This window comes from Pelecanus crispus, unplaced genomic scaffold (genome assembly GCF_030463565.1).
Source record: "Pelecanus crispus isolate bPelCri1 unplaced genomic scaffold, bPelCri1.pri SCAFFOLD_237, whole genome shotgun sequence".
NCBI classification, from domain to species: Eukaryota; Metazoa; Chordata; class Aves; order Pelecaniformes; family Pelecanidae; genus Pelecanus; species Pelecanus crispus.
The window spans coordinates 27,891-52,712 of NW_027461320.1; the positions used below are offsets into that span (position 1 = coordinate 27,891).

General features: G+C 73.7%; 4 protein-coding genes across 4 annotated transcripts; 2 read left to right on the forward strand and 2 right to left on the reverse strand.

The window, feature by feature from the left end:
- The first annotated feature begins 162 nt into the window (after positions 1-162).
- On the forward strand, positions 163-4,400 carry MOGS (mannosyl-oligosaccharide glucosidase). The gene is given in 10 exon segments (XM_075727383.1): positions 163-234; positions 236-504; positions 2,108-2,285; positions 2,288-2,335; positions 2,429-2,437; positions 2,439-2,623; positions 2,701-2,729; positions 2,732-3,129; positions 3,131-3,577; positions 3,579-4,400. Coding segments are annotated over 10 exon segments (2,457 nt in total).
- Positions 4,401-5,012: 612 nt separating this feature from the next.
- Positions 5,013-8,723, reverse strand: WBP1 (WW domain binding protein 1). Its single transcript, XM_075727380.1, is given in 5 exon segments — positions 5,013-5,351; positions 5,353-5,666; positions 6,980-7,141; positions 8,477-8,579; positions 8,655-8,723. Coding segments are annotated over 5 exon segments (987 nt in total).
- Positions 8,724-10,661: 1,938 nt separating this feature from the next.
- On the reverse strand, positions 10,662-12,546 carry INO80B (INO80 complex subunit B). The gene is given in 6 exon segments (XM_075727384.1): positions 10,662-10,895; positions 10,897-11,127; positions 11,334-11,515; positions 11,937-12,055; positions 12,211-12,391; positions 12,501-12,546. Coding segments are annotated over 6 exon segments (993 nt in total).
- Positions 12,547-13,147: 601 nt separating this feature from the next.
- RTKN (rhotekin) lies at positions 13,148-24,813 on the forward strand (the record flags this gene model as incomplete). The annotated part of the gene is given in 8 exon segments (XM_075727382.1): positions 13,148-13,258; positions 16,017-16,148; positions 21,058-21,257; positions 21,366-21,381; positions 21,383-21,428; positions 21,561-21,614; positions 24,440-24,557; positions 24,763-24,813. Coding segments are annotated over 8 exon segments (728 nt in total), but the record flags the coding sequence as incomplete, so codon positions are not given.
- Between the last annotated feature and the right edge of the window lie 9 nt (positions 24,814-24,822).

A 24,822-nucleotide genomic window follows, 5' to 3' on the forward strand; every position in this document is an offset into this window, starting at 1 on the left:
CCTGGGGGGGGCGGGGAGGGGGGGTCCCGTGGAGGACCGAGCCTGCTGTTTGCCCGCCCGCCCGCCGGGGGGCGCCGCCGCCGCGCTCGTTGCCCGCTTCCCTCCAGCGCGGCCGCTCTCGGCGTCGCGCCGTGATGACGCAAGCAAGCGGCGTCCGGGGCCATGGCGGGCGAGCGGCGGCGGCGCGGCGGGGAAGGAGCCCGGGAGCGGCCCCGGGAGCGCGGCAGCCGCCGGGAACAACAGCGGGAGCAGCAACGGGGGGCCGAGCCGAGGGAGGGCGGCGGCGGCGGCGGCGGCGGTGGCGGCGCTGGGGCTGGGCCTGGCGGCGGCGCTGGCGGAATGGAGCCGGTGGAGCGAGGCCGCCCGCCTCGTTACCCCCCACCCCGCTCCGCCCGCCCTCCCCCCCGGTTCTACCGGGCCTCTCGCTTCGCCCCACCGCTTCTGGGGCACTTACCGGCCTCACGTCTACTTCGGCATGAAGACGCGCAGCCCGCGGGCCCTCGTCCACCGGTAAGGGGCGGGAGCGGGGGCAGCCCGGGCCCCGGGGCAGGGCAGACGCCTGGGTGCCCCCCCAAACTCCCGGGTGCCCCCCATGGGCTCTTGGGTCCCCCCACCCAATTCCTGGGTCCCCCGGTGAGGGGTGCAGCCCCCCCACCCCGAACTCCTGGGTGCCCCCGTTCTCTTGGGTCCCCACCATGGACTTATGGGTCCCCCCCCCCCCAAACTCCTGGGTGCCCCCCCCAAACTCCTGGGTGTCCCCCCCCAAACTCCTGGGTGTCCCCCCCCAAACTCCTGGGTCCCCCCCCGAACTCCTGGGTGCCCCCCCAAACTCCTGGGTGCCCCCAGGTTCTCTTGGGTCCCCCCCCCAAACTCCTGGGTGCCCCCCCCAAACTCCTGGGTGCCCCCCCAAACTCCTGGGTGCCCCCAGGTTCTTTTGGGTCCCCCCCCCAAACTCCTGGGTCCCCCCCCAAACTCCTGGGTGCCCCCCCCCCCAAACTCCTGGGTCCCCCCCACCTAATTTCTGGGTCCCTGGTGATGGGTGCGGGCCTCCCCCCCGAACTCCTGGGTCCCCCCCGAACTCCTGGGTGCCCCCAGGTTCTCCTGGGTCCCCCCCCAAATTCCTGGGTCCCCCCCCCCAAACTCCTGGGTGCCCCCAGGTTCTCCTGGGTCCCGTCCCCCCCCAAACTCCTGGGTCCCCCCACCTAATTTCTGGGTCCCTGGTGATGGGTGCGGGCCTCCCCCCCGAACTCCTGGGTGCCCCCAGGTTCTCTTGGGTCCCCCCCCAAACTCCTGGGTCCCCCCCCCAAACTCCTGGGTGCCCCCAGGTTCTCCTGGGTCCCCCCTCCCCCCCCCAAACTCCTGGGTCCCCCCACCTAATTTCTGGGTCCCTGGTGATGGGTGCGGGCCTCCCCCCCAAACTCCTGGGTGCCCCCAGGTTCTCTTGGGTGCCCCCCCCAAACTCCTGGGTGCCCCCCCAAACTCCTGGGTGCCCCCAGGTTCTCCTGGGTCCCGTCCCCCCCCCCCCCCCCCCAAACTCCTGGGTCCCCCCACCTAATTTCTGGGTCCCTGGTGATGGGTGCGGGCCTCCCCCCCGAACTCCTGGGTGCCCCCAGGTTCTCCTGGGTCCCCCCCCAAACTCCTGGGTCCCCCCACCTAATTTCTGGGTCCCTGGTGATGGGTGCGGACCTCCCCCCCGAAACTCCTGGGTCCCCCCCCAAACTCCTGGGTCCCCCCCCAAACTCCTGGGTGCCCCCAGGTTCTCCTGGGTGTCCCCCCCCCCCCCCCCAAACTCCTGGGTCCCCCCACCTAATTTCTGGGTCCCTGGTGATGGGTGCGGGCCTCCCCCCCCGAACTCCTGGGTGCCCCCCCCAAACTCCTGGGTGCCCCCATTCTCTTGGGTCCCCACCATGGACTCCTGGCTGCCCCCCATGAGCTCTTGGTCCCCCCCACCCAATTCCTGGGTCCCCAATGGTGGGTGCAGGCCCCCCACCCTAAATTCTGGGTGTCCCCCCGCCAACTCCTGGGTCCCCCCCGATTCTCTTGGGTCCCCCCCATGGCCCCGCTCCCGCCCGGAGAACCGGAGCTGAGCCCCCCCCCGCCCGCTCCCCCCAGGGCTGATGTGGCTTCAGCAACGCGACGGAGGCGGCAGCTTACGTCACACCTGCGAGCAGAGCGACGGCCTGTCGCGATACGGCTGGCTGATGCACGACGGCGAAAATTTCGGGGTGCAGGAGATCGAAGACGAGGGCCTGTCCTTAAAGACCGAATTCGTGAAACGACCGGGAGGGGGACCCACGGAGGGGACTGGAGCTGGCGCGTCACCGCCCGGGCGCAGGTGAGGAGCGGGGCGACGCGCGCCGGGAGAGCGGAGGGAGCGCCGGGCAGCCCCCGCCTTCCTCACGCGCCGCCGCCTCCTCTTCCTCCGCAGAACGCTGGTGGCCCGGCCCCCCCTCCTCTCCCTCTTCTTCTACGTCGCCACGGACGGGCAGGGGACGCTGGAGCCGCAGCTGGAGAACGGGACGCGGCTGGCCGCCGTGACGGGGACGACGGAGGAGCTGGGACGCTTCACCCTCACCTTCCTCCGCCCCACGGCGGAGAGCGGCGGCGGCCCCAAATACGCCAGGTGCTTCCCCGCGGCGGCGGCGGCGGCTCCCCCGTCCCCATCGCCGCCCCCCCTGACGCCCCTCTCTCCCCCCGCAGCTACAACTACCTGGACGCGGCGAGCCCGGGGCTCGCCTGACCGAGGTGGTGCGGAGCAGCCTGAGCAACCGCTTCGTCTTCGCCCCGCCGGCAGACCGCCGCCGCCGCCGCCGCTTCTTCGCCGTCGACGCTTTCCGGGGGCTGCCGGGGGAAGCCCCGCGCGGGCGCCTGCTGCTGCACCAGGTGACGCTGGAGCCGCCCGCCGCGCTGGAGGTGACCTTCGAGTCCGGCAGCGCCGGGGGCCGGCCGGGGCGGCTGGCGGGGGAAGCGCTGTCGTCGGCGCTGGCGCGGCACGCGGCCGCCTTCGAGCGACGCTTCGAGGAGACCTTCGGGCTGGCCCGCAAAGGCTTCCCCCCGCCGCAGCGGCGTTTCGCCCAGGCCGCCCTCAGCGAGTTGCTGGGGGGGGTGGGCTACTTCCACGGGCGCTCGCTTGGTGCAGTCCCCGCTGCACGAGCGCCCCGTGCCCGCCCCCGAGGCCGCGCTCTTCACCGCCGTCCCCTCCCGCTCCTTCTTCCCCCGCGGCTTCCTCTGGGACGAGGGCTTCCACCAGCTGCTGCTGGGCCGCTGGGACCCGGCGCTGAGCCGCGAGGTCATCGCCCACTGGCTGGACCTGATGAACGCCGAGGGCTGGATCCCCCGCGAGCAGATCCTGGGGGAGGAGGCGCGGGCCAAGGTGCCCCCCGAATTCCTCCTGCAGCGCAGCGAGACGGCCAACCCCCCCACCCTGCTGCTGGCGCTGCAGCGGCTGCTGCCCGCCGCCCCCCTGCCCTACCTGCGCCGCCTCTTCCCCCGCCTGCGCGCCTGGTACGATTGGTACAACCGGACGCAGGCCGGGCCCCTGCCCCTCACCTTCCGCTGGCGCGGCCGCGACCCCCCGCCCCGAGCTCTTCCTCAACCCCAAAACGCTGGCCTCGGGGCTGGACGACTACCCCCGCGCCTCCCACCCCTCGCCCGACGAGCGGCACCTGGACCTGCGCTGCTGGATGGCGCTGGCCGCCCGCGTGCTGGCCGAGGTGGCCGAGCGGCTCGGCGAACCGGCCGGGCTCTACCGGGAGACGGAGCGGGCGCTGAGCGACAACGAGCTGCTGGAGCGGCTGCACTGGGCGCCGGAGCTGGGCGCCTTCGCCGATTACGGCAACCACAGCGCTGCCGTGGGGCTGCGCTGGCAGCAGGCGCCGGGGCGACCGCCGCCGGCCCCCCGCTTGGTGCGGGAGGTGCGGGAGCCGCCGCGGCCGCGCTTCGTGGGGGCCCTGGGCTACGTCAGCCTCTTCCCGCTGCTGCTGCAGCTGCTGCGGCCCGACTCGCCGCGGCTGCCCGCCGTGCTGGCCGCCATGCGCGGCGAGCGGCAGCTCTGGACGCCTTTCGGGCTGCGCTCCCTGGCCCGCGACAGCCCCTTCTACCTGCGGCGCAACACCCAGCACGACCCCCCGTACTGGCGCGGCTCCGTCTGGGTCAACGTCAACTACCTGGCGCTGCGGGCCCTGCGCGCCTACGCCGAGGCCGAGGGGCCGCAGCGGGAGCGGGCGGCCGAGCTCTACCGCGAGCTTCGCCACAACTTGGTGGCCAATTTGTACCGGCAGTACGCCGAGAGCGGCTTCCTCTGGGAGCACTACAGCGACAGCACCGGCCGCGGCCAGGGCTGCCACCCCTTCGCCGGCTGGTCCGCCCTGGTCGTGCTGGTGATGGCCGAGGACTACTAGGGCTGCCGGTGGCCGCGCCGGCATTTGCCGGCCCTGCCCGGCTTTCTCAGGTGCGGGCGGAGGCGCGGAGCCCGCCGCCTCCCCCCGAAATAAAGCTCCGCCACCGTGGCCCGTCGCTGCCTGTGTCGGGGTGCCATCCCCTGCGCCGGGAGGGGGTCCCTGTCCCCCTCCTGCAGAACTGGGGGGGCCCAGCGCAGCCCCCCCCACCCTCCCCCAGACCCCCAGCAGGCGCGGGGCCACTGTACTTCCACATCTCTTTAATGGGGGGAGGACGCTACGTGACCCGCCCGGCCCCCGGCAGCGGTGGGGGACCCCCGGCAGCGGTGGGGACCCCCCGGCAGCACTGAGGGGAGGGGGGCGGGCACGGGGCCCCAGCCCCCAGGAGCAGTTCGGAGAGGAGGGGGCTCCGGCGGGACCGTGCCACGGCTGCGGGACCGGACGCCACAGGGCGCACGGATTTGGGGGGGGGGGGGGGTCAATGGGGGGGGGTCCCGGGGGCTCCACGGCGAAGAGTCCGGACCCCGGGGCAGCACCGGGAGCAAGGACGCGGCAGCGTCGCCCTCGGCCCCACGGCGCAGCTGCCCGCCCCGTCCCCGGGAGGGGGCAGGGGGCTCAGACGGGCAGGGCGGGCGAACCGGGCCCCTCGCCGCCCCCCTGGCCCGGCAGCCCGCAGCGCGGCGGGGGCACGGGGCCGGCCTTGCCCAGCAGCTGGGCGCCCTCGCCCTCCTCTTCCTCCTCCTGGCAGCGCCCCACCTCGATGCCGGAGTCCCCCGTCAAGCGCCGGTGCCGGAAATGCTCGCCGCCGTCGCCTTCATCCCGAGCCGCGCCGCCCTCCTCCTCCTCGCCCTCCTCGATGTCGGAGCAGGGGTGGCAGTCGGCCTCGAAGAAGTCCACGGTGGAGGAGAAGAGCGCGTGCTTGTGCGGGGCCTGCCGCGCCGGCGTCTCCTCGGGGGGGCAGCTCCCAGCTGGCGCCGGTGCCGGTGCTGCTGGTGCCGCCGTCCTCGCTGGGCGTGCTGGCCCGGCTGCGCTCCGTCTCGTCCGTCGCCTGCGCCGAGAGCGAGGTGCTGCTGGGGGAGGTGGCGCAGCTCGACTCGCACGAGCAGCTGCTGTAGTTCTCCGAGCTGGGCGAGAGCGTCAGGCTGCCGGAGCCCGGGCGGCCGCGGGGCCCGCTCAGCTGGGCCAGGATGGCGCTGTACGGCGGCGGCGGCGTGCTGGGGCGGTGGGCCACCTCCTCGTAGGCCGGCAGCTTGAAGGAAGCCAGCATCCCTGTGGCGGGGGGGGAGCGCGGGTCAGGGCGGACCCCCAGCCCCCGCTGCCTCTGGGCCCGGGCCCTGGAGGGGACGGAGCTGGAGCACGGGGCCCCGGGGCAGGGCTGGGGGGGACGTGGGGGCTTGGGGGGCTGGGGACAATGACGTGGGGGGCTCAGGGGGACGCAGGGGGCTGGGGATGATGGCGCGGGGGGCTTGGGGGGCTGGGAACGATGATGCAAGGGGCTCAGGGGGACGCAGAGGGCTAGGGCTGATGACGTGGGGGGCTTGGGGGGGCTCAGGGAGATGCAGGGAGCTGGGGACAATGACACGGGGGGCTCGGGGGGATGCAGGGGCCTGGGGGCGGACACAGGGGGCTGGGGACAATGATTTGGGGGCCGGGGGGGGATGTGGGGGGCTCGGGGGGGATGCAGGGGGCTGGGGATGATGGCATGGGGGGCTTGGGGGGGCTCAGGGAGATGCAGGGAGCTGGGGACAATGACACGGGGAGCTCGGGGGGATGCAGGGGGCTGGGGACAATGACACGGGGGGCTCGGGGGGATGCAGGGGCCTGGGGGCGGACACAGGGGGCTGGGGACAATGATTTGGGGGCCGGGGGGGGATGTGGGGGGCTCGGGGGGGATGCAGGGGGCTGGTGATGATGGCATGGGGGGCTTGGGGGGGCTCAGGGAGATGCAGGGAGCTGGGGACAATGACACGGGGGGCTCGGGGGGATGTGGGGGGCTGGGGATGATGATTTGGGGGGCTCAGGGGGACATGGGAGGCTGGAGACAATGATGTGGGGGACGCGGGGGGATGCAGGGGGCCGGGGATGATGACTTGGGGCTGGGGGGGTGACTTGGGGGGCTGGGGGGGTGACTTGGGGGGCTGGGGGGGTGACTTGGGGGGCTGGGGATGATGATGCAGGGGGCTCGAGGGGCTGGGAACGATGACGTGGGGGGCTCCGGGAGACATAGGGTATGTGAGGAGGCTGGGGATGATGATTTGGGGGCTGGGGGCGATAACATGGGGGGGTGGGGCGGATGCAGGGGTCTGGGGATGATGATTTGGGGGCTGGGAGGGATGACTTGGGGGGCTGGGGATGATGTGGGGGGCTTGGGGATGACGATGCGGGGGCTCGAGGGGCCGGGAACGATGACGTGGAGGGCTCGGGGAGACACGGGGGACGTGAGAAGGCTGGGGACGATGATTTGGGGGGCTGGGGGCGATAACACGGGGAGCTTGGGGGGCTGGGGACGATGATGTGGGGGGCTCGGGGGGCAATGGGGGGCTGGGGGTGATGACACGGGGGGCTGGGGGCCCCCGACTCACTGAGGTCCATCATGGAGGCGGGGTAGTTGCAGGCACCGTGGTAGGCGATGAGGTTGATCTCCCGCTGCCGCTGCTGCTGCTGCAGGCGCAGCTTGGCCCGGCGGTGCCGGTAGGCACAGCAGCAGCTGAAGAGGATGAGGATGGTCCAGAGGAGCCAGAACCCTGCGGGGGCAGAGCGGGGTCACCCTCCCTGAGCCCTGGGGCCCCACAGAGCCCGGAGCGTGTCCCCCCCCCCCGAGCCCTGAGCTCCCCCCCGGGAGCCCCGGCCTCTGAGCCCCGAGCTCCCCCCAGAGCCCTGGGAACCCCCCCATGAGCCCTGAGACCCCCCCCATGAGCCCCAGGATCCCCCCTGGAGCCCTGAGACCCCCCCATGAGCCCTGAGACCCCCTCCCGAACCCCAGGACCCCCCCTGGAGCCCTGAGACCCCCCCCCCCGAGCCCCAGGACCCCCCCCTGGAGCCCTGAGACCCCCCCCCCCCCGAGCCCCAGGACCCCCCCTGGAGCCCTGAGACACTCCCCCCGAGCCCCAGGACCCCCCCTGGAGCCCTGAGACCCCCTCCCAAGCCCCAGGATCCCCCCTGGAGCCCTGAGACCCCCCCCCCGAGCCCCAGGACCCACCCTGGAGCCCTGAGACCCCCTCCCGAGCCCCAGGACCCCCCCCTGGAGCCCTGAGACCCCCCCCAGAGCCCTGAGACCCCCCCCCAGAGCCCAGGATCCCCCCATGAGCCCTGAGACCCCCTCCCGAGCCCAGGACCCCCCCTGGAGCCCTGAGACCCCCCCCCCGAGCCCCAGGACCCCCCCCTGGAGCCCTGAGACCCCCCCCCGAGCCCCAGGATCCCCCCATGAGCCCTGAGACCCCCTCCCGAGCCCCAGGATCCCCCCTGGAGCCCTGAGACCCCCCCCCCCCGAGCCCCAGGACCCCCCCTGGAGCCCTGAGACCCCCCCCCGAGCCCCAGGACCCCCCCCGGAGCCCTGAGACCCCCCCCCCCCGAGCCCCAGGACCCCCCCTGGAGCCCTGAGACCCCCTCCCGAGCCCCAGGACCCACCCTGGAGCCCCAGGACCCACCCTGGAGCCCCGAGCTCCCCTCAGAGCCCTGGGAACCCCCCCTCGAGCCCCGGGACCCCCCCCAAGCCCTGACACCTCCCCCCGAGCCCCAGGACACCCCCATGAGCCCTGAGACCCCCTCCCGAGCCCCAGGATCCCCCCTGGAGCCCTGAGACCCCCAGGACCCCCCCCGGAGCCCTGAGACCCCCCCCCGGAGCCCTGAGACCCCCTCCCGAGCCCCAGGACCCCCCCTGGAGCCCTGAGACCCCCCCCCGGAGCCCTGAGACCCCCTCCCGAGCCCCAGGACCCCCCCTGGAGCCCTGAGACCCCCCCCCGGAGCCCTGAGACCCCCTCCCGAGCCCCAGGACCCCCCCTGGAGCCCCGGGACCCGAGCCCCGAGCTCCCCCCAGAGCCCCGGGACCCCCCCCCCCGGGACCCCCCGCCCGCACTCACACCACAGCTCGTAGTAGTAGGTGCAGCAGCCGGTCTCCCCGCAGCAGTGCCCCGTCTCGCACACGTAGGGCTGGTTGTTCACCCCCGGGCAGTGCTCCCGGGCCTGCGGGCACAGCCACCCCGTCACGGCCCGCCCGGCAGCGCGTCCCGCCGGGCCCCGGCCGAGCCCCGGCCGTACCTGCTGGTGCTGCCGGCCCAGCAGCGCGGCCCAGGCCCCCTCGGCGCCGCCGCTCCCGGGCCGCTCCATGGCGCCGCTTACAGCCCGCCGCGGCCCCGCGCCGGCTCCGCCCGCTCGGCCGCCCCGGCCCCGGCCCCCGCCGCCCGCAGCGGCAGCCGCTGCCCCGCCGCCGCCGCCGCCGCCGCCATCCCGGCCGCCCTGGCCGCCGCCGCCTCCCGGGCCGCAGCCTCCGCCGCCGCCATCACGCCCGGGCCCAAGGTCCCGCCTCTCCCCCCCCCCCCGCCGCCGCCGCCGCCCAATCCGCCGCCGCCTCGCCGCCGCCCGGCCAATCGGCGCCGCCGCCGCCGCCCCGGCCCCGCCAATCGGGCGCCGTCCTGCCCGCGCCTCACGCCCAACAACAGAGACAAAGGGACCGAGCCCCGCCCCCCACCCGGATTGGCGGCCGCCGCCACCAACCGCCGGCGCAGCCCCGCCCCCTGGCCGTGACTGACGGGGTCCCCGGCCAACGGCGGCCCGGCCCCGCGCCACCGCGCCCGACGGATGGGGCGCAGCCGCCCCTGGCTGGCCGGGGCCCCGCCCCCGGGGCGGGCTTTGGGGAGAGCCCGGCCAACGGGCGGCGCAGGCAGGGCCTCAGCACGTGATTGGCGGAGAGGCCAGCCAACCAGCGCCGCCGCTCTCTGCCGGGCAGGGGCCCCCAGCCAATGGGCGCTGCCGCAGGGAGCTTCCCGGTGCCCCGCCCCCGGGAGCGCCGGGCCGGGCTGCACCATAACACACGGGGGGAGGGGGGGCGACCGGGCTGCCCCATAGCGCTCCCGGGGGGCCGGGCTGTTCCATAGCGATCGGGGGGGGGGGCGGGCTGTTCCATAGCGATCCCGGGGGGGGGTGTGGGCTGTCCCATAGCGATCGGGGGGGGGGCCGGGCTGTTCCATAGCGATCCGGGGGGGGGGGGCCGGGCTGTTCCATAGCGATCGGGGGGGGGGGGGGCGGGCTGTTCCATAGCGCTCCCGGGGGGCCGGGCTTGTTCCATAGCGATCCGGGGGGGGGGGGGGGCCGGGCTGTTCCATAGCGATCCGGGGGGGGGGGGGCCGGGCTGTTCCATAGCGATCCCGGGGGGGGGTGTGGGCTGTCCCATAGCGATCGGGGGGGGGGCCCGGGCTGTCCCATAGCGATCGGGGGGGGGGCCGGGCTGTTCCATAGCGATCGGGGGGGGGGGGGCCGGGCTGTTCCATAGCGATCCGGGGGGGGGCCGGGCTGTTCCATAGCGATCGGGGGGGGGGGGGCCGGGCTGTTCCATAGCGATCCGGGGGGGAGGCGGGCTGTTCCACAGCGATCGGGGGGGGGCCGGGCTGTTCCATAGCGATCCAGGGGGGGGCCCGGGCTGTTCCATAGCGATCCCGGGGGGGGGCCGGGCTGTTCCATAGCGATCCGGGGGGGAGGCGGGCTGTTCCACAGCGATCGGGGGGGGGCCGGGCTGTTCCATAGCGATCCAGGGGGGGGCCCGGGCTGTTCCATAGCGATCCCGGGGGGGGGCCGGGCTGTTCCATAGCGATCCAGGGGGGGGGCCGGGCTGTTCCATAGCGATCCCGGGGGGGGCCGGGCTGTTCCATAGCGATCCCAGGTGGGCCCGGGCTGTTCCATAGCGATCCCAGGGGGGCCCGGGCTGTTCCATAGCGATCCGGGGGGGGGGCCGGGCTGTTCCATAGCGATCCCAGGGGGGCCCGGGCTGTTCCATAGCGATCCTGGGGGGCGGCCGGGCTTGCCCCATAGCAATGCCGGGGTGCCGGGCTGCCCCCCGCCCCGGCGGACCCACACACGGCTCCTTCACCTGCAGCCTTTAATCAGCTCCGCAGCACCGGGCAGCGGCACCACCGCGGGACCAGCCCTGGCCGGGACCCCCCCCCCCCCCCACCCCAAAACCCCCAACAAGTCCCCGCCGGGGCCGCTGCGCAGCCCCGGCCCCCTCTGTCCACGGCGGAGGGGCCGGACCCCCGCCGCGTCCCCCCCGGCCTAGGCCGCGGCCTCCTGCAGCCCGAGGTTCCTCCTGTAGCAGGCCAGGCTGCAGAGCGGCAGGCCGGTGCGGGAGCAGGAGTAGCGCTTGCGGTTGGAGCAGCCGGCGACGCCGCAGAGGACGGGCGGGGGCACGGCGGGGGCCGGGGCGGGCGGCAGCGGCAGGGCGGCGCCCGGCGGGAAGGAGACGGTGATGCGGTCGATGGCGTTGCAGTAGTGGACGACGGGGCAGGGGGGCCTGCTTGGCCTTGCGCTCCCGCAGCGTCTTCACCTTGGCCTTGTTGGTCTTGGTCAGGCGCTCGATGGTCTGGTTCTTGTTCTCCTCCGCCTTCTTGGCCGCCTGCAGGCGCCGCTTGCGGGCCCGCTCCTCCCGCTTCACCAGCATCTCCTCCGTCAGCTCCTTCGCCTTGTAGCCCATGGGCAGCTCCAGCAGCGGCTGGCTCTGCTGCTTGTGCAGGAGGGCTTTCTGCGGGACACGGCGGGCACCCTCACCACGCCGGCCAGGGTCCCCCCCCCGCCCCCTTCCCGGCGCTCCGACCCGGCCCCCAGCCCGTCCCGGGGGTCCTGCGGCCCCCGCATCGCGCCCGAGCGGGCAGCGCAGCCGGCCCAGCACCGCGGCCACAACCCCTCACCCCCGTGCCGGGCGGCTCCGTGGCCCCCCGCCCCCCTCACCTGCCGGGCCGTCAGCAGGGACTCATCCACCTCCTTCTTGAGCTCCCCGTTGTCGTCCAGCTCGCCCTTCTCCAGGGCGTCGAGCCAGCGCTCTTCCTCCTCCTCCTCCTCCTCGCGGGCGGGGAAGCAGCTCTCCGAGTCCAGGTCCGGCAGGGGCGAGGGGTCCAGGTTGCTGTCCTCGTCTGGGCCGGGCAGCGGCGGGGAGAACAGTCACCGGGGCGGCGGTGGGCGGGGGTCCCCCCACCCGGGGGTCAGGGGGAGAACAGTCACCGGGGCGGCGGTGGGCAGGGGTCCCCCCACCCGGGGGGTCAGGGGGAGAACAGTCACCGGGGCGGCGGTGGGCGGGGGTCCCCCCACCCGGGGGGTCAGGCCGCCCCCCCACGCCGCGACGGGGCGACTCGGGCCACCCTGGGCGGCGGGGCCAGGCCGCCGGGACCGTCGCCATCCCCTCCGGGCGCACCGCCGCACCCGCAGCCCGTTGGGAGGGGACCCCAGCGCCCCCGCGGGCTCCCGCTCCGGCCCCCCGGGGCTCCCCAGCACCCTCCCCGCCTCGGAGCCCCCCGTCCCGGCACCGTCGCCTGCGTCGCTGCCCGCGGGGCTCACCCAGCCAGGCCCGGTACTGCTCGATGGGCACCCCCTCGGTGGGTTCCTCCTCTTCGTCCACCACCATCAGCGGGGAGGGCGAGCGCGGCGCCTCGGGGACCACCGTGAAGGTGGGCACGCTGCGGGGAGAGGCGGGCAGCCGGTGAGGCCGGCACGGGGCGGGTGGGGACACGCGTGGGGCCCGCGGGGTGCGGGGGGAAGCGGCCGGGTGGGCCCCATCCAGGCCTCCCCCACCCCACCCCGGCCTCCCCCACCCCACCCCGGCCCCCCTCACCTCTTGGTGCCCAGGATCTGGCCCCCGAGCTTGATCTTGAGCTTGAGCTGGGGCTTGCGCAGCTCGGGGGCGGGGGGCGGCCCCGCCGCTTCGTGGTGGTGCTTCTTCTTGTGCTTCTTCTTGTGCTTCTTGTGCTTCTTCTTGTGCGAGCCGTGCCCGCCGCCCGCCTCGGCCTCCAGCCCTGCGTGGGGGGGGGGGGCACGGCTATCAGCGCTCCCCCCGGGGCCGGCAGCGACCCCCGGCTTCCCCACACCCCCCTTCCCTCCTCCCGGGCCCCCTCCCCAACTCACCGTGCTCGCCGCTCTCCATCCTGCCCCTCCGCCAGGCCTTGCTCATCCGCCGCTGAAGCGTCCCGCAGCCCGGAGGAGGGGGGGGGGGGGGGAAACAATTGCGGGCGGACCCACTTCCGCCCGGCGCGGCGGGGCAAGGGGAAGTGTAGGGGGTGACGCCGCCGCCCGCCATCTTTGAAGCGGGCGGAAGGGTGCGCCGTCCGGGTGGGAAACCGGCGCCGCGGTCCCCGCGGCGCCGGTTTCCCCCCCGGGCAGCGCGCGCTGCCGCCGCCCGCGCGCTCGCACGGGCGTGCACGGGCAGCACGCGGCGCCCGGGCGTGCATTCCAGCGTGCACACGCACGTTACATACATGTAAACCCCCCAAAAACACCCCCACCCCCCCCCCCCCACCCCAGGCCCTGCAGCTGCTTGCGCTGACTGCAGCCATTGTCCCGCCGGTGCCAGCAAGCCGCCCGGTACCGGCTGCCGCCGTCACCCCCGCGGCCTTTCCCCGCCGTACCGGGTCGGCGTCGGCATTCCCGGCGCGTTCCCCAGCTCCGCCGCGTCCCGCCCTCGCGGCAGGTGCGGCGAAGGCCGGGGTGGGGGTTCGGAGCGGGGAAAAGGCCTCGCCGCCACCGTCCCGGCGTCGGCCTCAGCCACCGGCGCCATGCTCCGCCGCGACCAGCGCAGCCGGGTGACCGTGGCCCGCGGCTCGGCGCTGGAGATGGAGATCCGCCGCGGCCGCTGCCGGCTCAGCCTGCTGGCCGACTCGGCGCAGGTACGGCACGGCCGACGCCACCGCCGGCACCGGCGGCACCGCAGGCGGGCAGGGCGGCCGCTCCCCTCTGCTCCCGGCACACGCCGCCCTCGTCCTGCCCGTCCCGCCGGTAGCGCCGGCCGCCACCGGCCTAGCCAGGATTTCCCGCCGCGCCAGCCGGGAAGAGCGGGAAGCGCCCGTGCCCCCGGCATGGCCGCCCTCGCCGCCGGCAACGTGCCAGGCCTGCACGGCGTGACCGCCGCGGCTCCCCGCTGCCGCCCACGGGGGGCCCGGCCGCGACGCCGGAGGGGGCTGGCGGTGGCCGCCGGTGCCGGGCCAAGGCCGGATCCGCGCCGGAGGGGTCCCAAGGGTCCGGGGGGGGGCAGCGGGGAGGACGGGGCCGCGGCAGCCGGACCCTCGCACGTGACACGCGGCCGGGCGCGAGGCACCGGTGGGCGCGGCGCGTTTGGCGAGGGTCCCGGCGCGCTCGGCGGGGGGCACAGTTCCCCCGTATCGGCTGCACGTGGCAGCTGGGGGGGTCCCGGTGCACGGGGCGGGGGTCCCGGTGCGCTCGGGGGGGGTCCCGGGGGTCCCGGTTCCCCCGTATCGGCTGCACGTGGCAGCTGGGGGGGTCCCGGTGCACGGGGCGGGGGTCCCGGTGCGCTCGGGGGGGGTCCCGGGGGTCCCGGTTACCCCGTATCGGCTGCACGTGGCAGCTGGGGGGGGTCCTGGTGCGTTTGGCGAGGGACCCGGCGCGCTCGGCGGGGGGCACGGTTCCCCCGTATCGGCTGCACGTGGCGGCTGGGGGGTCCCAGCGCGCTCGGCGGGGGGCACGTGGCGGCTGGGGGGGTCCCGGTGCACAGGGCGAGGGTCCCGGTGCGCTCGGCGGGGGTCCCGGTTCCCCCATATCAGCTGCACGTGGCGGCTGGGGGGGTCCCGGTGCACGGGGCGGGGGTCCCGGTGCACAGGGCAGGGGTCCCGGTGCGCTCGGGGGGGGGTCCCGGGGGTCCTGGTTCCCCCGTATCGGCTGCACGTGGCGGCTGGGGGGGTCCCGGTGCACAGGGCGAGGGTCCCGGTGCGCTTGGCGGGGGTCCCGGTTCCCCCATATCAGCTGCACGTGGCGGCTGGGGGGTCCCGGTGCACGGGGCGGGGGTCCCGGTGCACAGGGCAGGGGTCCCGGTGCGCTCGGGGGGGGGTCCCGGGGGTCCTGGTTCCCCCGTATCGGCTGCACGTGGCGGCTGGGGGGGTCCCGGTGCACGGGGCGGGGGTCCCGGTGCGCTCGAGGGGAGGGGGCAGTGCCCCCGCTACCGGCTGTGCTTGAGCGGGGGGTCCCGGTGTGCACAGGGGGTCCCGGTGCATTGGGGGGGTCCCGGTGCATTCAGGGCAGGGGGTCCCGGTGCATTCGGGGGGGTCCCGGTGCCCATGGGGGTCCCGGTGCATTGAGGGGGGGATCCTGGTGCACACGGGGGTCCTGGTGCCCATGGGGGTCCCGGTGCATTTGGGGGGTCTTGGTGCATTGGGGGGGGTCCCTGTGTGCACAGGGGTCCCAGTGCATTTGGGGGGGGTCCCTGTGCATTCGGGGCGGGGGGTCCCGGTGCATTCGGGGCGGGGGGTCCCAGTGCACACGGGGGTCCTGGTGCATTGGGGGGGTCTCGGCGTGCACATGGTGCATTTGGGGGGTCTCGGTGCATTTCGGGGGGGGTCCCTGTGTGCACAGGGGTCCCGGTGTGTTCGGGGGTCCCGGTGCATTCGGGGTGGGGGGTCCCGGTGCATTGGGGGGGGTCCCGGTGCATTCAGGGTGGGGGGTCCCGGTGCATTCGGGGGTCCCGGTGCATTCGGGGCGGGGGGTCCCTGTGCATTGGGGGGGTCCCGGTGCATTCAGGGTGGGGGGTCCCGGTGCATTTGGGGGTCCCGGTGCATTCGAGGTGGGGGGTCCCGATGCATGGGGGGGGGTCCCTGTGCATTCGGGGCGGGGGGGTCCCTGTGCATTGGGGGGTCCCGGTGCATTCGGTGCAGGGGGGTCCCTGTGCATTTGGGGCGGGGGGTCCCTGTGCATTGGGGGGTCCCTGTGCATTGGGGGGTCCCGGTGCATTCGGGGCGGGGGGTCCCGGTGCATTCGGGGCGGGGGGTCCCGGTGCATGGGGGGGGTCCCGGTGCATTCGGTGCAGGGGGTCCCGGTGCATTCGGGGCGGGGGGGTCCCGGTGCATGGGGGGGGTCCCGGTGCATTCGGGGCGGGGGGGTCCCTGTGCATTGGGGGGTCCCGGTGCCTTGGGGGGGGGGGGTTCCCCGTTCCGCCCGGCCGTGCCGGGGGGCGGCTCCCGTAAGCGGAGCAATGCCGTGGGGGGGGGGGCGGGCCCGGGGCGGGCGCTGCCTTCCTGTGCGCGGAGCGGCGGCGGCGGAAGGCACCGGTAACCGGGACCCCCACCCCCCACCCCCCTGCTGCGTCCCCTCCCCGCACCCCCCCGAACCCTCCCTTTTCCCCCCCCCCCCCCGTCCCAAATCCCCCCCCCAGCCGCCCCCGCTGCCCTTTCCCGCACAGTGTCCGGTTGTTCGGGGGCAGCCGGTACCGTGGGCGCCGGGGGGGGGCTGGGGGGGGGATCAAAGGGCTCTTTTCTCTCCGCAGCTATTAACCCCCCCCCCCCCCCCCAAAAGCCCCCCCCTCCCCCTTGCAAGAAAGCTCCCAAATTCCTCAAGCCCAGCGCTGGATGCCGGGGGGGCGACGGGCTGGATGCGGGGACCCCCCCCCCCCCTCTTCCTCCTCACCTCCCCCCCGGCCCCCCCAAATTAAGCGGGGGGGTCCCGCCGGTGCCGATGGAGGTGGCGGGGAGGGGGCTGCAGATGCAGGAGAAGCTGCGGATCCTGGAAGATCTCAACATGCTCTACATCCGCCAGATCGCCATTAGCCTCCAGGTGGGATTTTGGGGGGGGGGGGGGGACCCCCCCCGGGGGGGAACCCAACACAGCGGGACCACCCCCCCCCCAGGACCCCCGGACCCCGGGGAACCCGGGGTCCGGGGGTCCTGGGGGGGGGGGGTGGTCCCAGGGGTCCCTAGAAGATGGAGACCGCTCCCCACAGCGGAAAAATTTGGGGGGGTCGACTTCCCTCTTGCCCCCCCCCCCCCGCCCGTTTGTGGCTATTTATAGCAGGCGGTGACGTCACTGCGACGGGCAGGGGGCCGGGGGGGGTGGGGGGGGGTGCAGGCAGCAACCGGGACCCGAATGGAGCAGCAACCGGTACCGGCAGTGAGTTGGGGGGCTGGGAATTTGGGGAGGGGGGGGGGGGTGTCTGCTGCCAGCCCCCCTGGGGGTCTCCGTGGGGCAAATCCGTGGGGCGCATCCGTGGGGCGCGTGGCAAATCCGTGGGGCGCGTCCGTGGGAGGCATCCGTGGGGCGCGCGGCAAATCCGTGGGGCGCGTCCGTGGGGGACGTGGCAAATCCGTGGGGCGCATCCGTGGGGCGCATCCGTGGGGCACACGGCAAATCCGTGGGGCGCATCCGTGGGGTATCCGTGGGGCACGCGGGCAATCCGTGGGGGGCATCCGTGGGGGGCACCCATGGGGCGCATCCGTGGGGTGCGGGGCAAATCCATGGGGGGCATCCGTGGGGGACGTGGCAAATCCGTGGGGTGCGTCTGTGGGGTGCGTCTGTGGGGCGCGCGGCAAATCCGTGGGGCACATCCGTGGGGCATCCATGGGGCACGCGGCAAATCCGTGGGGCACGTCCGTGGGGGACGTGGCAAATCCGTGGGGCGCATCCGTGGGGCACATCCGTGGGGTGCGGGGCATCCGTGGGGGGCACCCATGGGGCGCATCCGTGGGGTGCGGGGCAAATCCGTGGGGGGCATCCGTGGGGGGCATCCGTGGGGGGCACCCATGGGGCGCATCCGTGGGGTGCGGGGCAAATCCATGGGGGGCATCCGTGGGGGACGTGGCAAATCCGTGGGGTGCGTCTGTGGGGTGCGTCCGTGGGGCGCGCGGCAAATCCGTGGGGCACATCCGTGGGGCATCCATGGGGCACGCGGCAAATCCGTGGGGCACGTCCGTGGGGGACGTGGCAAATCCGTGGGGCGCATCCGTGGGGCACATCCGTGGGGTGCGGGGCATCCGTGGGGGGCACCCATGGGGCGCATCCGTGGGGTGCGGGGCAAATCCGTGGGGGGCATCCGTGGGGGGCATCCGTGGGGGGCACCCATGGGGCGCATCCGTGGGGTGCGGGGCAAATCCATGGGGGGCATCCGTGGGGGACGTGGCAAATCCGTGGGGTGCGTCTGTGGGGTGCGTCCGTGGGGGCGCGCGGCAAATCCGTGGGGCACATCCGTGGGGCATCCATGGGGCACGCGGCAAATCCGTGGGGCACGTCCGTGGGGGACGTGGCAAATCCGTGGGGCGCATCCGTGGGGCACATCCGTGGGGTGCGGGGCATCCGTGGGGGGCATCCGTGGGGGGCACCCATGGGGCGCATCCGTGGGGCGCGCGGCAAATCCATGGGGCGCATCCGTGGGGCGCGTCCGTGGGGCGCGTGGCAAATCCGTGGGGCGCATCCGTGGGGCGCGTCCGTGGGGTGTGCGGCAAATCCGTGGGGCGCGTCCATGGGGACGTGGCGCTGCCGTGGGGCGCGTCGGTGGGGTGCGCGGCGAATCCGTGGGGCGGCTGGTTCCCCCGTGGGGTGCGTGATGTCTGCGCGGGGTGCGTGGCGCGGCCGCGGGGTGCACGGCGTAGGTGTGGGGCGCGTGGTTCCCCCGTGGGGCACGCGATGTTTTCTGTGGGGTGTGTGATTCATTATGGGGGACGGGATGTATCTGTGGGGCATGTAGTTCTCCTATGGGGTGCACGATGCATCTGTGGGGCACACGGTTCCCCTGTGGGGTACCCGGCATATCTGTGGGGCGCATGATTCGGCATGGGGTACGTGATGCATGTGTGGGGCACACAGTTCTTCTATGGGGTGCACGATGCATCTGTGGGGCGCATGATTCGGCATGGGGTACGTGATGCATCCGTGGGGCGCGTGGCACATCCGTGGGGTGCACGGTGTAGCTGTGGGGCACGTGGTTCCCCCGTGGGGTGCACAATGTTATCTGTGGGGTGCGTGATTTGTAATGGGGTACGTGATGCACGTGTGGGGCACATAGTTCCTCTATGGGGTGCACGATGCATCTGTGGGGCACATGATTCGGCATGGGGTACGTGATGTATCTGTGGGGCACACGGTTCCCCTATGGGGCACACGATGTATCTGTGGGGCGCATGATTCGGCATGGGGTACGTGATGCATGTGTGGGGCACGCAGTTCTTCTATGGGGTGCACGGTGTAGCTGTGGGGCACACGGTTCCCCTATGGGGCACACGATGTTATCTGTGGGGCGCATGATTCAGCATGGGGTACGTGATGCATGTGTGGGGTGCGTGGCACATCTGTGGGTGCACGGTGTATCTGTGGGGCACACGGTTCCCCTGTGGGGCGCACGATGTTATCTGTGGGGCGCATGATTCGGCATGGGGTACATGATGTATCTGTGGGGCACACGGTTCCCCTATGGGGCACACGATGTATCTGTGGGGCGCATGATTCGGCATGGGGTACGTGATGTATCTGTGGGGCACACGGTTCCCCTATGGGGCACACGATGTATCTGTGGGGCGCATGATTCGGCATGGGGTACGTGATGCATGTGTGGGGCACACAGTTCTCCTATGGGGTGCACGGTGGAGCTGTGGGGCACACGGTTCCCCTGTGGGGCGCACGATGTTATCTGTGGGGCGCATGATTCGGCATGGGGTACGTGATGTATCTGTGGGGCACACGGTTCCCCTATGGGGCACACGATGTATCTGTGGGGCGCATGATTGGCATGGGTACGTGATGTATCTGTGGGGCACACGGTTCCCCTATGGGGCACACGATGTTATCTGTGGGGCGCATGATTCGGCATGGGGTACGTGATGTATCTGTGGGGCACACGGTTCCCCTATGGGGCACACGATGTTATCTGTGGGGCGCATGATTCGGCATGGGGTACGTGATGTATCTGTGGGGCACACGGTTCCCCTATGGGGCACACGATGTATCTGTGGGGCGCATGATTTGGCATGGGGTACGTGATGTATCTGTGGGGCACACGGTTCCCCTATGGGGCACACGATGTATCTGTGGGGCGCATGATTCGGCATGGGGTACGTGATGTATCTGTGGGGCACACGGTTCCCCTATGGGGCACACGATGTTATCTGTGGGGCGCATGATTCGGCATGGGGTACGTGATGTATCTGTGGGGGCACACGGTTCCCCCTATGGGGCACACGATGTTATCTGTGGGGCGCATGATTCGGCATGGGGTACGTGATGTATCTGTGGGGCACACGGTTCCCCTATGGGGCGCACGATGTTATCTGTGGGGCGCATGATTCGGCATGGGGTACGTGATGCATCCGTGGGGCGCGTGGCACATCTGGGGGACGTGTGGCACATCCGTGGGGCACGCGGCGTACCCGTGGGGCGTCTCGTTCCGCCGTGGGGCACGCGGCAAATCCTCCGCGGGGTGCGTGGCTCCTCGTGGGGTGGGCGCCGTCTCCGTGGGGCGGGTTGGGGCCGGTGGCTGCCGGGGGCAGTGGGGCTGCGGCCCCCCAGGAGCGGGGCTGTTTGGGGGGGGTGGGACGGGCGCCCTGGGGGGGCGGGGGGTGCAGCTGGGACCCCCCGGGGGGGGTTTGCGTGGAGGCTGCAGCGAGGGCCGGGTTGGGGCGGGGGGGCAGAGGGGGCCGTGGGGACCAGACCCCACGGGGGGGGTTGGGCCTGCGTGGGGGCCGCTGGGCCCCCCCCGGGGGCTGGGCCCCCCGAGCTGCGCTGAGCTGGGTGCGCGGCTGGGACCCCCTAAAGGGGTGCAGAGCTGGGACCCCCCCAGGGATGTGCAGCTGGGACCCCCCCCAGGAGTACATGGCTGGGACCCCCTAAAGGGGTGAAGAGCTGGGACCCCCCCCAGGGATGTGCAGCTGGGACCCCCCCAGGAGTACATGGCTGGGACCCCCTAAAGGGGTGGGTGGCTGGGACCCCCCCTTGGTGTACGTGGCTGGGACCCCCAGGGGCACTGAGCTGGGACCCCCGAAAGGGGCGCATGGCTGGGACCCCCAGGGGTGCTGAGCTGGGACCCCCGAAAGGGGCGCGTGACTGGGACCCCCAGGGGTCCATGGCTGGGACCCCCGAAAGGGGCGCGTGGCTGGGACCCCCGAAAGGGGCGCGTGGCTGGGACCCCCAGGGGCGCTGAGCTGGGACCCCCGAAAGGGGTGCGTGGCTGGGACCCCCGAAAGGGGTGCATGGCTGGGACCCCCAGGGGTCCATGGCCGGGACCCCCGAAAGGGGCGCATGGCTGGGACCCCCAGGGGTGCTGAGCTGGGACCCCCGAAAGGGGCGCGTGGCTGGGACCCCCAGGGGCGCTGAGCTGGGACCCCCTAAATGTGTGCGTGGCTGGGACCCCCTAAATGTTTGCAGCTGCGACCCCCCAGGGGTGCTGAGCTGGACCCCCAAATGTGTGTGTGGCTGGGGACCCCCTAAAGGGGTTTGCAGCTGGGACCCCCGAAAGGGGGCGCGTGGCTGGGACCCCCGAAAGGGGCGCATGGCCGGGACCCCCGGGGGTGCGTGGCCGGCCCCCCCGAGCAGCCGAGCTGGGGGTCTCGGGGTCTCTCCACAGCCCCGGGGCGGCGGGGGGGGGGCACCCGCAGCACCCGCCACGCGCCGCCATCACCCCCGACAGCGGTGTCGGGCCCCCCTGGCCGCGCCGGCGGGTGCCCCCCGCCGCCCTGCAGCCCCCCGCCCGTGTGCCCCCCAGGACACGGAGATCCAGCGGAAGATGGAGCGGGAGCTGCGGCTGCGGGAAGGCGCCTGCAAGCTGCTGGCCGCATGCAGCCGGCGGGAGCAGGCGCTGGAGGCTGCCAAGAGCCTGCTGGTCTGCAACAGCCGCGTCCTGGCCTACATGGCCGAGCTGCAGCGCAGGAAGGAGGCGCAGGTGCTGCGGCGGACGGCCCGGCGGTGAGGACCCCCTCCGAGGGCTTGCGGGGCGGCGGGGAGGGGGCTGCTGCCGGGGCGCGGCCGTCGCAGCTCCGGACGTCGACGCTTTTCCCTCCCCCGGCTCCGCAGCCCCTCGGACGCCGGCCCCCGCCGTCGAGCGCCTGCCCTGCCGCGGCACCGTCTGCGTCTCAGGTATGGGGGGACCCCCCCAGACCCCCAACCCGCCGTGGGGGGGGGTCGCGGGTGCCGGCAGCCGGCGAAGGGCCCTCGGGGGTCCCGTGGGGCTGGGTCCCCCTCACCGCCTGCCTCGCCCCCCCCCCCCAGACCTGCGCATCCCGCTGATGTGGAAGGACACGGAATATTTCCGGAACAAGGGGGGTGAGTGGGGGGCGGAGGGGTCTGGGGTCCTGGTGGGGTGGGGAGAGGGGTCTGGGGTCCCAGCGGGGTGGGGAGATGGGTTGGGGGTCCCAGTGGGGCGGAGAGAGGGGTCTGGGGGTCCCAGCAGGTTTGGGGAGATGGGTTGGGGGTCCTGGTGGGGCAGGGAGAGGGGTCTGGGGTCCTGGTGGGGTGGGGAGAGGGGTCTGGGGTCCCAGCAGGTTTGGGGGGAGTTGGGTTGGGGTCCTGGCTGGTCTGGGGGAGGTGGGTCAGGGGTCCCAGCGGGGTGGGGAGATGGGTTGGGGGTCCCGGCTGGTTTGGGGGAGATGGGTTGGGGGTCCTGGTGGGGTGTGGAGAGGGGTCTGGGGGTCCCAGTGGGTTTGGGGAGATGGGTTGGGGTCCTGGTGGGGTGGGGAAAGGGGTCTGGGGTCCCAGCGGGTTTGGGGAGATGGGTTGGGGGTCCTGGTGGGGTGGGGAGATGGGTTGGGGGTCCTGGTGGGGTAGGGAGAGGGGTTGGGGGCCCCGGTGTGGTGGGGAGAGGGGTCTGGGGGTCCTGGCTGGTTTGGGGGAGATGGGTTGGGGGTCCTGGTGGGGCAGGGAGAGGGGTCTGGGGGTCCCAGCTGGTTTGGGGGAGTTGGGTTGGGGTCCTGGCTGGTCTGGGGGACATGGGTTGGGGGTTCCAGTGGGTGGGGAGATGAGTCTGGGGGTCCCGGCTGGTTTGGGGAGATGGGTTTGGGGGTCCTGGTGGGGCAGGGAGAGGGGTCTGGGGGTCCTGGTGGGGTGGGGAGAGGGGTCTGGGGGTCCCAGCTGGTTTGGGGGGAGTTGGGTTGGGGTCCTGGCTGGTCTGGGGGACATGGGTTGGGGTCCCGGTGTGGTGGGGAGATGGGTTGGGGGTCCCGGCTGGTTTGGGGGAGACGGGTTTGGGGGTCCTGGTGGGGCAGGGAGAGGGGCCTGGGATCCCGGTGGGGTATGGAGACGGGTCTGGGGGTCCTGGCTGGTTTGGAGGAGATGGGCTGGGGGTCCCGGTGGGGCAGGGAGAGGGGTTGGGGGCCCAGCGGGGTGGGGAGATGGGTTGGGGGTCCCGGCTGGTTTGGGGGAGATGGGTTGGGGGTCCTGGTGGGGTGTGGAGAGGGGTCTGGGGGTCCCAGTGGGTTTGGGGAGATGGGTTGGGGTCCTGGTGGGGTGGGGAAAGGGGTCTGGGGTCCCAGCGGGTTTGGGGAGATGGGTTGGGGGTCCTGGTGGGGTGGGGAGATGGGTTGGGGGTCCTGGTGGGGTAGGAGAGGGGTTGGGGGCCCCGGTGTGGTGGGGAGAGGGGTCTGGGGGTCCTGGCTGGTTTGGGGGAGATGGGTTGGGGGTCCTGGTGGGGCAGGGAGAGGGGTCTGGGGGTCCCAGCTGGTTTGGGGGAGTTGGGTTGGGGTCCTGGCTGGTCTGGGGGACATGGGTTGGGGGTTCCAGTGGGGTGGGGAGATGAGTCTGGGGGTCCCGGCTGGTTTGGGGAGATGGGTTGGGGGTCCTGGTGGGGCAGGGAGAGGGGTCTGGGGGTCCTGGTGGGGTGGGGAGAGGGTCTGGGGGTCCCAGCTGGTTTGGGGGGAGTTGGGTTGGGGTCCTGGCTGGTCTGGGGGACATGGGTTGGGGTCCCGTGTGGTGGGGGAGATGGGTTGGGGGTCCCGGCTGGTTTGGGGGAGACGGGTTGGGGGTCCTGGTGGGGCAGGGAGAGGGGCCTGGGATCCCGGTGGGGTATGGAGACGGGTCTGGGGGTCCTGGCTGGTTTGGAGGAGATGGGCTGGGGGTCCCGGTGGGGCAGGGAGAGGGGTTGGGGGCCCAGCAGGGTGGGGAGATGGGTTGGGGGTCCTGGTGGGGCAGGGAGAGGGGCCTGGGGGTCCTGGTGGGGTGGGGAGAGGGGCCTGGGGGTCGCAGCTGGTTTGGGGGACACGGGTCTGGGGGTCCCGGCTGGTGTGGGGGAGGTGGCTCGGGGGTCCCAGCGGGGTGGGGAGATGGGTTGGGGGTCCCGGCTGGTTTGGGGAGATGGGTCAGGGATCCCGGTGGGGCAGGGAGAGGGGCCTGGGGGTCGCAGCTGGTTTGGGGGACACGGGTCTGGGGGTCCTGGCTGGTGTGGGGGAGGTGGGGGCGGGGGGTCCCAGCGGGGTGGGGAGATGGGTTGGGGGTCCCGGCTGGTTTGGGGGATATGGGTTGGGGTCCTGGCTGGTCTGGGGGACATGGGTCTGGGGTCCCAGCGGGTTTGGGGGAGTTGGGTTGGGGTCCTGGCTGGTCTGGGGGAGATGGGTTGGGGGTCCCAGTGGGGTGGGGAGATGGGTTGGGGGTCCCGGCTGGTTTGGGGGAGATGGGTTGGGGTCCTGGCTGGTCTGGGGGACATGGGTCGGGGGTCCCAGCGGGGTGGGGAGATGGTTGGGGGTCCTGGCTGGTTTGGGGGACACGGGTCTGGGGGGTCCCGGCTGGTGTGGGGGAGGTGGGGCGGGGGTCCCAGCGGGTTTGGGGAGATGGGTTGGGGGTCCCGGCTGGTTTGGGGGAGACAGGTTGGGGGTCCTGGTGGGGCAGGGAGAGGGGTCTGGGGGTCCCAGCTGGTGTGGGGGAGGTGGGTCGGGGGTCCCAGCGGGGTGGGGAGATGGGTGGGGGTCCTGGCTGGTTTGGGGGAGACGGGTCGGGGGTCCTGGTGGGGCAGGGAGAGGGGCCTGGGGGTCCTGGCTGGTTTGGGGGGACACGGGTCTGGGGGTCCCGGCTGGTGTGGGGGAGGTGGGGCGGGGGGTCCCGGCGGGGCGGGGGCCGTGGATGGGGTCCCCCCAGCCGCCCTGAGCCCCCCGCGCCCGCAGAGCTGCACCGCTGCGCCGTCTTCTGCCTGCTGCAGCTCGGGGCCGAGATCCAGGACACCCCCATGGTGCTGGTGGACCGGACCCTCACCGACATCTGCTTCGAGAGCCCCCTCCTCTTGTGAGCGCCGCGCCGCGCCGGGAGCGGGTGCACCCGGGGGGGACCCCTGCCCTCCCCCGCCTCCCCCCCACAGCGTCCCCGGGGCCGTGGGGCGGCGCGGGGGGCGCGGGTCCCGGGGCGGGGGTCCCGGGGCGGGGAGGAGCGCGTCCCCCTCGCCGCAGCCGCCCCGCTCACCCCCCCCCCGTGTCCCCCCCCTCCCCAAAAGCTCGGAGGCCGGGCCGGACTTTGAGCTGAAGGTGGAGCTGTACAGCGCGGGGCTGGCGGG